At 47.0% G+C, this 16,743-nt stretch overlaps 1 protein-coding gene across 1 annotated transcript; it reads left to right on the top strand.

Annotated features, from left to right (window-relative positions):
• Positions 1 to 3,691: 3,691 nt before the first annotated feature.
• Positions 3,692 to 14,229, top strand: AK3 (adenylate kinase 3). The gene is made up of 5 exons (XM_081845634.1): positions 3,692 to 3,873; positions 8,488 to 8,607; positions 9,713 to 9,885; positions 12,485 to 12,603; positions 13,807 to 14,229. Exons 1-5 carry the CDS (start codon positions 3,720 to 3,722, stop codon positions 13,928 to 13,930), a joined length of 690 nt encoding a protein of 229 aa, XP_081701760.1. The 5' UTR covers positions 3,692 to 3,719; the 3' UTR covers positions 13,931 to 14,229.
• Positions 14,230 to 16,743: the final 2,514 nt, after the last annotated feature.

Raw genomic sequence — 16,743 nt, 5'->3', positions numbered from 1 at the left:
TGTTTTGGGTTGAATCCAGCGTTGTCTGCATGTGAGTGGAACGGACTTCTGCTTACTTAACGGAATCTCCCCTTTGCCAAACTTCTGGAGCAGATGTTTGAGGGTGGGGGGGAGGAGAGGAAGTGGCACAGTTGTGCAAGTGGAAGTTGGCTCACACAGCGTTGGGATCTAATCTTCATCAATTACAAGCTTCAACTCCAAACCACTGAAATCCATGAGAAATCGGCCATGGATTTTCAGACAACTAAAGTGCATTAAGAGAGTGCTATATTCAATAATACGTCACTTATACAATCTATTTGAAAGTCAGATAATTGTGAATTCTTTGGACACTACACTCAGGTGCTCTTGGTCTTTGTGTCCCTGAGGAAAACCTAGCTATAGTTTTAAAACCACATTTTGTGTTGTTTTTGATGGTTGTTTAACTTTGCGTTCTGTGTGCTGCTTTGTCACTTGTTTTCTCTTAAAAAGCAGATTATAACCTTCTTCAGATCACTACCATCTGCAGGTATTCTTCATAAAATAAGTTACCGCAGTTTGTGGGTCACCTCTTCCTTTACACTCACTCTCTCTCTCTCTCTCTCTCTCTCTCTCTCTCTCTTTCAATGCTGCTCTCTGTTCTCTCCTGGCAAAAAGCAGACCTGGCTAGTCCAAAAATGCCCAGCCTTAGATGGACATGGCATTTCAGCAATGTTCCTCAAACATACTTTGAAGGGCATGTGGATGTGTGTAAAACAAAAATAACATGACTTTAGGCTCAGCTCATAGGTCTGCTTATTCTCACTGCCGCACATTTTACACGACTGAAGGAAATTAGCAGACAAGGCATGCGAAGTGCAAGGGGTCTATTTCCAGCATAATTGAATTTAGTTAAGGAATACCTAGGGCGTTTGGATAAGGAGAATCAAATCTCAAGGCCTAATTGGATAACATCAAGGAAAATCAACCTTGTGCATCGTTGGCAAGCTCCTTCTCTCTCCAAGGCAGAATTCCCCACCAGATTACCAGTTGAGTTCAACATCAATGACTGGTTGAGCATTTAGCAATGCACTCTCCCACGTTTCTTCAAAAGAAATGCAACTTTCCTAGGACGTCAAGCATTGCTTTCCAGCAGGGCTTCAATACTTTTGAGAGCCAGCTGTACTGCCTGGATGAAGAGGAGTGGTGGGAGGCACCAACTGGGGAACGCCCAAGGGAACCTCCCAGGGGAGAAGGCTCAGAGCCACGGGATTGATGGTGGGATGCTGATGGGTGTTCAGAGGAAGAAGAGGGAGCAGACTAGGAGGAGGAGGTTTCTGAAGTGAAGGACATGAGGAAGGAGTTGGTAATGCAGGTGAGCTGCACACAGGTGAGCTGCAAGCAAGCTGCCAGCTAGCTCTGTGGAGGCTCCTTTTATTGACACAATATGCAAACCCAGGTAGATACATTTTGGGCTGTGACCTTTACACATCTTCCAGTCCCGAGATTGTGGGGTGGGACAAAGTTATTTTGGCACCTGTTTCCACCGTGTCATTTTCCCCTTGCACAATGTATGACGAAGGAGACAAAGGTCTCAGAGACAAAGGACACAGCAGACTACTGAGACCGCAAAAGGTTAGACAGAGGGCAAGATGTTCAGACAGCTGTGGCTTTATCTGTGAGGGGGAGTGTGCTCTGCCCCCCAAGGTCATGCATGCAGAGAGCTGAGGCTGCCCACGGGCGGGAGTGTGCTCCACAACCCAGCGATCATTCCTACAGTTTCAGAAGCTGAAGAGGTAACAGGCTTTCATGAGCAGGAAGAGACTCTGGCAGAGAGCAGTCCAGAATCAGAGAGACAAGTGGAAGTTGGAGAAGAGGGGTAGAGGGGTAGAGATGAGGCTGGCAGTTAAAGAAGCCAGGGAGTCCCCCTCCTGCTGTGACCATTACCTCCCAACCCTGGTCTCCTAGAACCTGCAGAGGTATGAAGAGGGCAGAGCAAAGAGAGACAAGGCAGAGAAGCTTCAGGTGGCTTGGGAAGGACCTGGGGGAGCAGGAGACTTAGAGAGCTATGGGAAGGCAGGGACCTCCAGTCCTCGCAACTGCCTCATTGGAGCAAGATCTGCTGGGAAGAGTGCTGTGATCAAATTCCACCCCCAAATTGCAACAGTCTGGAAGAAGCAATTGTTTGTGTTTTTAAAATAACACACACACAATGCACAAATTTAAAAACACACACAATTGGCTTTTTTTTAAAAAAAAAAAAAAACAACCTGCCTTTTACATGAGTCTTGAGGTAATTTACAATTATACCATAAAAACAGAGTGGGGTGAGAGGATATTGGAGAGTTTGAGAAGGCGAGTGAAGGCCGGGAGATAATTGTTTTGATGAAAGGGAGAATGGATGAGCTAATGGTTACAATGGATGAGAGAGACACAAAGTTGCATGACTTTATTACATCGCTGGTCAGAAACGTTGTCAAAAATAGAAACCTGAAATGGATACCGACAATTTCCGAATCTAATCAGCAGCTAACATTGCATTAACAGTCATATGCTGTCCGCCTACCCCAAGGTGAGATGGCAGAACTTGCGTCCCACAAATCATTTCCTCCACTAAGCTAAAGTAAGTAAGTGGAAAGAAAACTAGCAGCAATCAAACAAAAACAAAAATGATAGCAAATTGTATCGTATCGTAGAACCTTTATTGGCATCACATAAAAAAGGTAAAGGTACCCCTGCCCATACGGGCCAGTCGTGTCCGACTCTGGGGTTGTGTGCCCATCTTATTTAAGAGGCCGGGGGCCAGCGCTGTCCGGAGACACTTCCGGGTCACGTGGCCAGCGTGACGAAGCTGCTCTGGCGAGCCAGCACCAGCGCAGCACACGGAAACCATACGATCGGCAAGTCCTAGGCACTGAGGTTTTACCCACAGCGCCACCCGTGTCCCACTTGGCATCACATACAACATCCAAAACAAATCAATACAGAATTACCTCTTCCTCAGTGGCACAAAACATTTGCTAAAAGAAAGGAGGCAGAGCAGTCTATCGTCAACAGTCTATCGAGTGTTGTGCTGCAATACCACGGTATGTATTGGCAAGTTATCATTTGGGAATCTTTGCCTCAATCCCCCCTCCCCCCCCCCATCTTGCAGTTGGTGGGGAGAGAAGAGAAACTTTATCCGTTGTGATGCTAAAAACACACATTTCCAAAAGATTAAGAGAGAGATATAAGACTCCACTGGCTGAAGCCAAAGGCCTAGCTAGTGGAACAATTTGTCACAGTGGCCAAGCCGATGTCTAGGACATGAGCAGGACATGAACGCAATAGCAGAGGCTGGATGGCCACCTGCCTTGCACGATCTCGTGGAGATCCCCGCATTGCGGGGGTTGGACTAGATGACCCCGGGGGTGCCCACGATTCTTCGGTTCCTCTTTTCGATCTCTGGTAAGCCCTTTCTCTGAGCGAGAGGGAGACTGGCACACACACAGAGAGAGAGAGGGGGGGGAGGGTTGGTGCGGTTGTGATTTATTTATTTTTGCTCTTTCCAGGCAAGCGGAAAGCCAACTCCAGCCGAGAGGCACGACGTGGAGGGCAGAGAGCGCCGCCGTCTCCGCGGCCCTACTCTTCCGACGGGCGAGGCCAGCCTCCGGGGCGGGAGCAGCGGGAGGAGCCGCCCCCCCCGGCGGAGGGAGGAAGGCGTTGCTGGCTGGGTAGCCGAAGGAGCCTCGGGGAGGGAGCGCAGAGCGCTTGGCTGGGCGATGGCGGCGCGGCGGGCGCTGCTGCTGCGCGCCTTGATCATGGGCCCGCCGGGCTCCGGCAAAGGCACCGTGTCGGCGCGCATCGTCCAGCACTTCGCGCTCAAGCATCTCTCCAGCGGGGACATCCTGCGGGACAACATGAACCGCAAGAGCGGTAGGCAAGGAGCAAATCCTAGGTGCCAACTGCCCCGGGCCCTGGGTACCCGAGCACCCACGAATGGCAAGGGCGCATCTGCGCATTTCGGGGCCGGGGCCATGCACGCTGCAGGGCACCCACGGCCTCAGGCTCCCACGGTGGCGGGTACCCACGGTCGCGGGGCCAAGCGGGCACTCTTGGTGCAAATCATGCCCGGGTGAGCCTCACCCCCCCTCCCCCGCGCGCCTTTTCCCAGGGACTCCAGACTTCGGGCATCCAAGGGGCCGTTGCAAAATTAGGAGCAAGGAGGGCTCCTCCAATGTCAAATGTGTCGCTTGCAAACAGACTCCTCCCCCCTCCCGCTGCCTTTTTGCCCCTCTGGCATATTGCTGGGATGCGCCTTTGCAAACTCCGCGAGGAAGAGAAGCAGAACTTGTCGCTCTCTCCCCCCTCCCCTCCCCCTCTTTCTTTTTTGGCTGCGTTTATCATCCTTCTGGCAGGTGGGGAGGATTTCCTTTCAATGTTCTTGTTGGGATGTTTGCCCTTACTGAGAGCTTCCGCTTGTACGTTTCCGAGCACAATTCAAAGTGTTGGTGCCGACCTTGAAAGCCCTAAACAGCCTCGGTCCAGGATACCTGAAGGAGCGTCTCCACCTCCATGTTCAGCCCGGACACTGAGGTCCAGCTCCGAGGGCCTTCTGGCGGTTCCCTCATTGCGAGAAGTGAGGTTGCAGGGAACCGGGCAGAGGGCCTTCTCCGTGGTGGCACCCGCCCTGTGGAACGCCCTCCCATCAGATGTCAAGGAAATAAGCAACTATCTGACTTTTAGAAGACATCTGAAGGCAGCCCCATTTAGGGAAGCTTTTAATATTTGATGGATTACTGTATTTTAATCTTTTGTTGGAAGCCGGCCAGAGTGGCTGAGGAAACCCAGCCAGATGGGTGGGGTATAAATTATTATTATTACTATTATTATTATGGATTGCTTTGAAGCCATTTCTACACCAGGTAACGGTCATTTTAGCCCAACAATTCCCCTCCACCCCACCTGTTTGTTTGTTGCATTGTGGATGCATACAAGCCCCAGATTTTACTGCCTTATCCCTTACATACCCTTGAGTGTCTGCTGGATACAAAAATGGCAATCATGGATTTATTGGCGCTTTGTAATTTGCGCTTAAAGGTACTTGTTGGCTTGCTTTGCATGTAGCACTGAGCCAAAGAAGCATGCTGGTGTCTACAGTTACAAAAGTCTGGTGCCTGCCAAGTGGTGGCAAAGAGTCCATGGGGTCTCAGCCACCCACACAGGGTCTGTGTCCCTTTGGAGAATAGAAGACACGGTGGAGATTGTGGTGCTTTGAGAAATACGATTTATTCACCTATTTACACCTTCCGTCTCCTCATGCTGCCAGGAGCTAAGCTATGGTTTGGCTTTGTGTTGCACCCCAAAGCAAGCTTGTGGTTTGTCTTGCTGCTGTAATAAATGAAAATCTGTCCTTACTCCCTTATGGGGGACACAAGAGCCCTTATAGAGTCCTTTGTAGGTTCTCCATCGGACGGAGAAAATAACAGAGGCCAACCAGAGAATATTGAGAAGCAAAGCAGCTGGTAAGCCTGATCTTTACTGAACTGTTGCAACAGGGTGCACCCTTCACACGCAGGAGAAGGAGGAGGACCACCAACCTCATTCGCAGCAAGCCTTGGTTTGGCATTGTTGTAAACAAAAATTGCCCTTTTCCCTTATGGGGTATCCAAGAGCCCATATAGAGTCCTTACATGGGTTCCCTATTGGTAGGAGAGAATAACAGATGCCAACCAGAGAATATTGAGAAGCAAAGCAGCTAGTAAGCTTGATCTTTATTGATCTGTTGCAACAGGGTGCTCCCCTCACCCGCAGGAGAGAGGAGGGACCCAGAAAAATGGCATGCAAGGCCTTATAAAGACTTTTGAAATTGCCACCCTGTAGATCAAGACCACCCCCAGAAACATCAAACATACATCACAGAAGGGGTGTAATCTAAGACCACCCCTGAAATACATCACACCTACATCACAGAAAAGGCGGTCTAAAATAGAAATTTGAATATTGTTTTTCTCCTGTTGTTGTTTATCTCCTGTCTGGCAGGTTACTTGAGTGGATTGCCTCGGTAGCCTGGCCAGTCTTTTGTAATGATACATACTTAGGTCCTGGGCCAGGTCACAGGCTCACACCCTATTCAAACACAGACATACCCTTAAGACAGGATTTATGAAGGAAAAGACAATGGGGAGGCTTTTCCACTTGGACCTTGCAGAGAAAATATTTGCTCAGTTTAGGAATCAAAATGGCTTCAGGTTGGTCTTCCTGTGCTGATCTATGTATGTGCGGTTATGAACATTACCATATATCTAAGACCTCAAAATTCCTATCACAGCATAATGCTGCATGTGAACTTTCACCCTTTCCCCCTGCTCTGGCTAGTTAAAATCTCATGTGGTGCTGAATAGCAGGCACCTAGCCCTGTTCAAATAAACGTTGCTACCCTTCGCAAGTTCATGCAAGTTAAACATAAACTTGTATTGACCCTCAGAAGGCCAACATGCCTGACTATGCAGATATCCCTTCCCGGTGCGCCCAGTGACTTTATAGGCAATTCCCCTAAGAGTTTACAACTGACGTGGGATAAAGTTAAACCCACACCATGGATGGAGGGGGAAGGCAAGGCAGATATGACACGCAATTTGCCGAAGAAGTGGACTTTTTAAATGTAGTGCTTAAGGCCTTGTGCCAAATATCCGGGGGGAGAGCTGCTTGGTTGGTACCATAGATGTAAGGGTAGAGATTGATGGTGGCTGGTCTGGAATGGTGTAAAACAAGATAATATTCAGGCCCCAATCCCATATGCATGCATCTAGGAATACAGCTGTGCTCAAACTATGGCACTCTTTTCTCTCAAGGAATTTTGGACAGTGCAGTTTAGCCCTCGCAGAGTTATAAATCCCAGCAGCCCTTAACAAACTACACTGCCCAGAATTCTTTGAGGGAAAGAATGTGCTTTAAATGTGTTTTAAAGGTATAGGGAGTACACAGTCCTGGTCCCACTGGGAACATTGAGATTTTTCTTCTGACACATGTAGAATTGCACTGTAACTGCAGTCAAAATGCAAAGGTTTTAGTTATGGGAAATGAGAGAAAAGGAAGGCAAAAGAGATGTTTATACTCTTACACAGCGTTCAGAATTTTCTGCCATGGGGCCACTTGTGACAAGTGAAAATGCCTGGGCAGCCTGACGACTCCACCATCTGAAGGTGCATGTCTGGGGACCCTTGGATCTTGGCTGTTTTTACACACTAATGTGCAAGTAGATAAATAGATACCGCTCTGGCGGGAAGGTAAATGGCGTTTCCATGCACTGCTCTGGTTAGCCAGAAGCGGCTTAGTCATGCTGGCCACATGACCCAGAAGCTGTACGCCGGCTCCCTCGGCCAATAAAGCGAGATGAGCACCGCAACCCCAGAGTTGGTCAAAACTGGACCTAATGGTCAGGGGTCCCTTTACCTTTACCTTAACACATCCTGTAGAATTCTATCCATTGTATTTTATCTGCACAATCAGAATGAATTTCAGGAACCCAAAAGTTGTATTGAAAAATACGTCTTTCAAACTGTCTGCCCCAAAAACAGCAACTAGGCATTCTGTTTTGGTGACTGGAACCTTGGCTTAACGGGGCTTTTGCCGCCTAGCTTATATATCTGAGTTTCTAACACTGCTCTTACACTTAAGTTGTCAGAGGAGGAACTGATGAAAAGATATTGCAGGTGATAGAGACAATCAGCTGAAGGCAGCTCCTGAAAAAGGGGGACAAGAGGTTTTTGGTTTTTAAAAAAATGGATCATTGGCGGGGTGACGCAGGGAGTAAAATATTGAACACAGCTGCGTTCCTAAGGCTGCAGTCTTAAGCCTGCATGCTGGGAAGTCTGTCTCATTGAACTCGGTGGGACTTGCTAAGTTAATGTTTTTAGAATAAAGGTAAGAACACACACACACACACACACACACACACACACACACACACAATGGCAATGGAAAAGAAGAGCTAGCGGACCCCACTGAGGGAGAAACCAGTTAGAGGGAGTACCCTTGTTGAGCAAATACAGGGAAAACACTGGTTGCAGAAACTAGGTTGAAAATGTTGAGACTGTTGTGCTCAATGGTGGGCTTGAAGAGTTTGGGAGATGGGAGATTTTGTTGAGAAAACCTGAGCAGATATTCCTCAAAATTTATCCCATGTCACCTTTTCCTTTAATTTGGTTTTAAAAATATCAGCCATGCTACTTTAACTCAACAAGGCCTGGTATGGAAGAGACTGGAAAGATGAAGAATTAATTAGGACTAATTATTTTGAAAACAGTGTGTATAATGTTTGGAAGAGGTTTGTTGAGCTTGTGCTTTCTTGCTCTCCTCCTGAACGGATCATGCATGGCTCTCTGGCAGAGGCCTGACTCTCTAGAAGCGACTTCTCGCCCCTGATGTTTCTCTACAAGTGCTTCAAATGAAAAGCAGAAAATTCAGAAACAACTTTGGGCAAGTTGTGTTGTCCCACGTAGTGTTCTGATGACTTTTTTGTTGTTTTTGTTTTGTTTACTTCCACAGAAGTTGGTATCCTTGCGAAGTCCTATATTGATCAAGGCCGACTGATTCCTGATGACATTATCACGCAGCTGATGCTCAGTGAACTGAAAAACCTGGAGCGAAACAGTGTGTTGTTGGATGGTGAGAACTGGACAGGGCTGTGGAAAGTGCTCTCCCCCCCATCCTTGTGTGGACGTAAACTATGAAGTGGAGATGAATTCTGGAACGTTTGGGGCAGACATAAGGGCTGTGGCTCAGTGGTAAAACCTCTGGTTTGCAGTCAGAATGTCTCTGGATCTCCTGGTAGGGCTGGGTGATATATCAATATATCATCCCAAACCAATGCCGGTAGACAGCAGTGTCCTATGTTCCTGATTCTTGTGGGATGTGATACATAAGTAGCAGTCAAGTACAACATTCCTTGTTTTCCTAGAGTGGACATGTGGGAGAATGTTTGGTCCAGCCAGTCAAAAAATTCCTGTTTCCTCCTGGCTGGGACATACCGTATTTTTCGCTCTATAACACGCACCCGACCATAACACGCACGTAGTTTTTAGAGGAGGAAAATCCATAGGCATGCCACCCGTAGGCATTCCCTCCATAACATGCACAGACATTTCTCCTTACTTTCTAGGAGGAAAAAAGTGAGTGTTATGGTGCAAAATATACGGTACTTCCTTTTGCATGTGACTAGAGGTGGGTGTGACCTTACCTGTCCAGGTAACTAAAGGGCAAGTCACGCAGCACACTCTCTTTTTTTGACTTCCTCCGTCGTTGGAGCAGCTTTTTTCTAGAAATGCTCTGTTGTCTCTCAGCCAATAGAGGACACTGGGATTATCCCCATATGGGATAGACTCACATGTATATACTTTGTAACTAAATCTGCCTTCAGCGATCCAACTGTGAACTGATGATGTGAGTAAACTTCTTTTATATACTTTATACAAGAATGTGGTGTGTTTATTCTTTTAAGAGGGATATAAGGAAACATACCAGGAACCTTATAGTGTGAGGCTTATACAAGCCTGCAACCAGCTATCTGCTGTGCGTTTAAAAGGGGAATGTAAAACTCTGCTAAGTAAAGGAACTTGATAGCGCAAGTTAGGAAGGATATTAATATGCAATATATCCTCTCCTGCCTCCCTGAACATCCCCACAATTCTCAGACTTGGGTGGGAGTGATTGCATAGCTATTTCACAAAGGCACCTGAGATTTCTACAAGGACGTTTCTTTTCTTTGTCACAGGCTTCCCTAGGACTGTTCCACAGGCCGAAGCTCTGGATAAAGTGTGTCCAATAGATACGGTGATTGACTTGGATGTGCCTTTTGAGACGATCCAGCAACGCCTGACTGCCCGCTGGATCCATCCTGCCAGTGGCAGGGTCTACAACCTTGAATTCAACCCTCCCAAAGTCCCTGTGAGTGATGTTCGTTTCTAGTCCAGCAGTGCAGGAACAAATATTCTCCCCCCACAAAACCTCTTTTTTCTGTGTGCCATTCAAGCAGTGGACTAAATGCTTGGGTCACCCTGTATCTTATTGCAAATGCACTAATAATCTCTACTGTTCCTTATGGTTATGATTGTGCCACGAGTAGCAGTGGATCTAAAACAATTCTTACTAGCTGGGAATGCTTGAAACTGATAGCGCTCCTGCTTGTTGTTGTTTAGTCATGTCCGACTCTTCATGACCCCATGGACCAGAGCATGCCAGGCACTCCTGTCTTCCACTGCCTCCCGCAGTTTGGTCAAACTCATGCTGGTAGCTTCAAGAACACTATCCAAACATCCTGTCCTCTGTCGTCCCCTTCTCCTTGTGCCCTTCATCTTTCCCAACATCAGGGTCTTTTCCAGGGAGTCTTCTCTTCTCATGAGGTGGCCAAAGTATTGGAGCCTCAGCTTCGCGATCTGTCCTTCCAGTGAGCACTCAGGGCTGATTTCCTTAAGAATGGATAGGTGTGATCTTCTTGCAGTCCATGGGACTCTCAAGAGTCTCCTCCAGCACCATAATTCAAAAGCACCAATTCTTCGGCAATCAGCCTTCTTTATGGTCCAGCTCTCACTTCCATACATCACTACTGGGAAAACCATAGCTTTAACTATACGGACCTTTGTTGGCAAGGTGATGTCTCTGCTTTTTAATTAGAAGCATAGCTGTCAACTTTTCCCTTTTCTTGCGAGGAATACTATTTGGAATAAGGGAATTTCTCTTTAAAAAAGGGAAATGTTGACAGCTATGATTAGAAGCTATGATCACCACTGGGAAAACCATAGCTTTAACTATATGGACCTTTGTGGGCAAGGTGATGTCTCTGCTTGCTAGGGGTTATTAACTGCAGGTATGAGAATCGCTCAGCAAATTTGTGATCGGTACTATTTGGGAAAACAGAGTGATAATTAGCTGATTACTAAATACCGTTGATGCTGCAAGGAAGTGCCTTTGTCAGTCTGCTATAAAACAGATGAGCTGGTACAGCCCTGCATGGGTTCTACTGGTTAATACAAACCTGCTATATGTATGCTTGTTCCCTGAAGCTCAGTGCTAATTGGGATATTGCTTAATGGTAAAATAACATGTCCTGATTGAGGAAAGGTGATTGATGCTCAATCAATGGAAGGTGGAAGGTGGAGAACAAAATCCAGACTGTCTATCCTGCCCCTCCCATCTCAAAAAATACCTGTCAAAGCTGACAGTGGCAAACATTTGACCAATGTGCAGGTATGAATGGACTGATACTGTAAGTATTTTTAATAGGTAATTGGTGGCTTTTAAATTTTCTAAAAAAGCAAAGCAAAACAAAACAGGTCATTCCAGAGGTATCTGTGCAATGATACTGGATTAAGACCCAGTCCCTCCTTTAACCCTTAACTTTGCCACACACAAGAAGGGGCAAGATGTGTATACAAACATCACACACAGGGTGACCCTTAAGCTACAGAGCCAGGGGAAAAAAAATCAGACAAAGACCGGGGGGGGGGGCGGGAATCAGACAAAGGTTTTTGTGACTGTTTATTGTTCAGGTGATTCCATGTTTTAATCTGGTACTGTTTCTGGCATTCAGCAATCTCCTTGCTCTATGTAGGTGGGGCCAGGGTTTTATTGTAATGGCCTATAGCTAAATACAATAAAATTTGGCTTTACTTGAGCAACAGCACCAGTTTTATGAGAGCAGCTTTTGTAGTTTAGACTACCTGGTTTGGAAATAGAATTTAATATGTTCCTGTTATAATTTCTTTAGAGCCATCGAAACAAAATTCACCGGGTGAGCAGAATTAATCCCTGTCACAGTAGATAAAGACAGAGACCACATCCACAACATGCCCCTTTAATAGTCATGCCTTCTCCAAAGAACCCTGGGAACTGGAGTTTGTTATGGGTACTGAGAGTTTTTAGAGATCCCCTGTTCCCCTCACAGAGATACAGTTCCCAGAGTGGCTTAATAATCCATCTCTCTTCCCATGAACTCTTGAAATTGTAGCCTTGTGAGGGAAACAGAGGTCTCCTAAGAGCTTTCAGTTCCCTTAGGCAAACTACAGTTCCCAGGATTCTTTCCCTAAATGGCCTCGGCCCAGTATACCTTAAGGAGCGTCTCCACCCCCATTGTTCAGCCCGGATACTGAGGTCCAGCGCCGAGGTCCTTCTGGCGGTTCCCTCCCTGCAATAAGTGAGGTTACCGGGAACCAGGCAGAGGGCCTTCTCTGTAGTGGCCCCCTCCCTGTGGAATGCCCTCCCATCAGATGTCAAGGAAATAAACAACTATCTGACTTTTAGAAGACATCTGAAGGCAGGCCTGTTTAGGGAAATTTTTAATGACTGATGTTTCAATGTAATTTTAATATTTTGTTGGAAGCTGCCTAGAGTGGCTGGGGAAACACAGCCAGATGGGTGGGGTATAAATAATACATTATTATTATTAACTTTGGGGGAAGCCATTACTGCGTAACATGGCGTAATTGTGTGCAGGTGTGTCTAGAGTGAAACGGCATTGTGCCTGAGGCTTCTCCTTTCCCATAACCAGGGTTGTGATGATATTACTGGAGAGCCTCTTGTCCAACGGGATGACGACAAACCGGAAACAGTTATGAAGAGGCTGAAATCTTACGAAACTGAAACCAAGCCTGTCCTGGAATATTATCGGTAAGCTCCTTACAGTCATACCTCAGGTTACAAATGCTGCGGGTTGGCCGTTTTCGGGTTGTGGACTGCACCGCACCTGGAAGTACCAGAACAGGTTACTTCTGGGTTTCGATGCTCACGCATGCGCAGAAGCGCTGAATCACGTTACACGCGTACGCCGATGCAGTGGGTTGCGAACGTGCCTCCCGCACAGATCACGTTTGCAACCGGAGGTATGACTGTATTTTATTAAGCATCTTCTCTCTCTCTCTCTCTCTCTCTCTCTCTCTCTCTCTCTCTCTCTCTGTTTCCCACACGGTTTGGTACCTGTGGTCCATGTTCACTCCTGATAGGCCCCTCCAGTGTCAGGTAATGATGCTCCTAGCCGCTGAGTCAGTGGCTTCCTGAGCAAGATTTCTAAAGAAACGCATGCTGATTTCTACAAGTCACAGAATCCTGATCGCCTTAGTTTATTTCTTCCTCTTCAGATCCTAGATTGGATAGGGGAGGGAGTCCTTCTGCAAGGGAGTCCTCGAAGAGGTCCTTCAAAGTGTTGCTGGTGATGTAAAAATGGGGGTTTGGCTTTTGCAGCCCAGCTCCCCACGGGACTCTGAGTCCCCTAAGTCCATGATCGGTCAGAGAAAAATGGATGGAGGCTGGCAAGCAAGGCAGATATTTATTTTTCTGTTGCAACAGAGTTCCCTTCGTCCAAGGAGGGACAGACCCTGAACAAAAGTGTGCAGGAATCTTTAAAGACTTTTGACATTGCCCAACCCCCTTAGCCAAAGACCAACCCAAAATGATCATTCATACATACATCATAGGAGGCGGTCTACAGCAGAAATCCTGTCTGTCAGGATACCTGATAATGGTCGCAGATTGCATTACCTGGGCAGCCTGGCCATTCTTTTGTGATGGTTAATACTTTAGCTCCTGAATCCAGGTCACAGGGACATCCTATCCCTACACAAAGACGCCCTTAAGACAGGATTTGTAAGCGAAAAGGACAATGGGAAGGCTTTCCCCATTTGCCTCCCATACTGCAGAGGAATATTTGAGGTCATTGGGAGAGTCAAAATGGCTTCAGGATTGCTCTCCTGTACTATACATGGTTTGTATATTTAGAAATGTGTGCATTTATGAATATTTATACTATATTTGAAACCTTAGGATACTTATAACACCGGACAAACATGACTAACGTATCTCTTGTCTCTTCTGTAGCCGGAAAGGCGTGTTGGAATCTTTCTCGGGAACAGAGACTAACAAGATATGGCCCCACATTCATCGTTTCCTTCAAACCAAGCTGCCTGATATGAGCCAGAAGGAAGCATCCACCAACAGATGAAGGAAGATCCATTACTGTACTGACGGGATAGAAGCTGGTGGCTAAGCTTCCAGAAATATATTCTCTAATCAACAGTAGAATCATGGAGACCTGGTTGTTGTTGTTGTTGTTACAAATTGAATGTGCCCACAATGACAAATAGCCGACTTGAAATCTCAAGAAATGTCCACATTTGTAACTCTAGTATTTTATTTTTTTTTGTCCTCTGGTATATTGATTTTAAAAGCGCTAATTTTGTATTTAGATGGACCTGCATTTTATAAAAGTAATTTAATATTAAATTGATTTTTTTAACAAAATACAGCTGAAGAATCTCACGGTTTGTCAAGAGGAGGGTCCTGATCTGAAATGAAACATGGAGGATGCCGTTTTACCCAATGTGAACACGCATGTGATTTCAGTAAAAACATTAAGGCTGTCTGTTTTGGACTCTAACAGTGATGGGGCATGTGGCTTTTGGGAAAGAGTAATCCTCTCAATGTCCTTTGGAAATTTCAGTACAAGCCTCCTATATTCTTATTTGTTTTAAGTTTTGTATGGCCACACAGCAGTAACTATTCCCTGGGCTGCTTACGAAGAAGATAGTAAAAATACCATAGGCCCTAATTAAAGTCAATAAGCAATAAAAACGGCAAAAAAACCCCTTCCTCCTAACGGATACAGCACAAAGAGTGGACACCTTGTACTGAAACCACCCTGTGCCAAAGATTAGTTTTAATAACCCATTTTTTTAAATGAATCGAGAGCCAGTGCGACCACAGAAGAGCCAGCACAGTCAAACAATGCTCAGCTCCAGTTAATATTCTTGTGTTCCTGTCTTGAAGTTGCTGCAGTTTCCATGTACAGTGGTACCTCTGGTTACGAACCTAATTCGTTTCAGAGGTCCGTTCTTATCCTGAAATACCATTTTAGCTAATGGGGCCTCCCGCTGCCGCCAGCACGCAATTTCTGTTCTCTTCCTGAGGTAAAGTTGTTAACCCGAGGTACTACTTCCGGGTTAACAGAGTCTGTAACCCAAAATGTTTGTAACCCGAGGTGTTTGTAACCTGAGGTACCACTGTACAAGGTGTTGCTGTCTAAAGACGTTGCCGGAGGGTGGGTCATTATGGCCAAGCTACCTGCAGCCAGGTGTGGTTGCAACTTGGCCTTATCAGTCCAAGGTGTTCAATGGTCCAGGGGGAAAAGTAATTTTTACAACTTCTTACTCAGAAGTCGGGACTGGAATTGGCTTCTCCGATTCTAAATACTTTTATCCTTATAAAAACCTTCTATAGTAAGGACTTAGTGGTATTGCTGCATCACCTTGTAATGTGACCATCAGGTGGGCAGAGTATAAATAGTAAAACCATTATTATTATATCTCTGACACATTGTCTTGTAGTGCCCGGGTTCAGCATTTGTACGCTCCTTTAACTTGAGAATTAGTCCAGATGAGTGTCTTCCGTTTTGTTTGCACAGCAAATCCTGCCACAACACCAGGACAGTTTGCTTGTGTTGCTGTTGTCTTGTGTGTGTTGCATGCACACATGCAGCTTGCTTCACCAGCCCACGTTGCTGCAATCCTCCTACTTGCACCACACCATCAGACTCGCTGTTTCGTTGTCCTGTACTCTGAACTTTCCACCCCCCAAAAATATGTATGCAGAGGGATGAGTAAGGAAGGGCAAAGGAGCCCTAACTTTCCAAATAGGGAGCCAGACTCCTCTGCCTTTCAGAATGGCCCTTTGTTGAACTGAATGCACACCCCACATACCAGGGGAATGCTGTCAGCTGTGGAGGGCAGGCCCCCAGGGCCAGCACTAGACAAAGAAGCAGCTGCAGAGAGTCAGCAGCCCCCCCCAAACCAAAACTGATGGACCCTTGCTGGTTTGAAGACATTTAGATTTTCCTAGGTCAGGTAAATTGCTTCCAGCCAGCCAGAAAAGGGGTAAGGGACTTCAGGCACAGAGACCAAATGCACCCTCCAGCAGTGGCATAGCAGCATTTGCTGGTGCCCGGGGCATGCACCTGGGAGGGACAGGACACAGAGGGTGACTGGAGCCTGCCGTGCCAGCCCAGCCCTCCCCTCCCAACCAAAGCCAAGCGTGATTGTGCAGCACTGCTTGCCCACCACACAGGGGGAGCCCAGCCAGCTGACACAGCCCTTGGCAGGCAAATCCCCCTGATGCCTGCGGAGAGAAGCGACAGGCCGGGCCACGCTGGGGCTGCACCTTGTCCACTTCCTTCTGTTCGTGCCCGCTCAGCATCTGAGCAAGCACTGGCCGGGCAGCCATTCAGCGAGGGAGCCAGGGACACGGCGGTGAGGCAAGGCTGGGAACCAGGGCTTCGAGACCACCGGCAGAAGGCGGGGCAGGGGGATATGAGGATATCTGCGTGGGTGCACCCGGTTCACGCCCCCCTCAAAATTGTGCACCTGGGGCCACAGCTCCCCTCGTCCCCCCATGCTATGCCCTTTCCCTCCAGAGCTCTCAACTCCTCCTTGGCTGGCTCCACACCCTCTTTTGCCTGGCTTGACTGCATCCTTGAACTATGTTCTCATTTGCCTGGATAGAGGATTGTACTGGTTTATTGGGGGGGGGATGCAGCCCATGCACTGCACAAAGGGAAGTTACATGCATCGTTCCACCTTCCTTTGCCCCATCCATCACAGGCACACAGAACTTGATAGAGCTTAAAAGTTATAGTTACAGATAGGTAGCCGTGTTGGTCTGCCATAGTCAAAACAAAACAAATTCCTTCCAGTAGCACCTTAAAGACCAACTAAGTCAGTTCTTGGTATGAGCTTTCGTGTGCATGCACACGAAAGCTCATAC

Source organism: Podarcis erhardii (assembly GCF_964252035.2).
Source record: "Podarcis erhardii genome assembly, chromosome: 17".
Classification (NCBI taxonomy): domain Eukaryota; kingdom Metazoa; phylum Chordata; class Lepidosauria; order Squamata; family Lacertidae; genus Podarcis; species Podarcis erhardii.
This window is presented reverse-complemented; position numbering and strand designations above follow the sequence as displayed.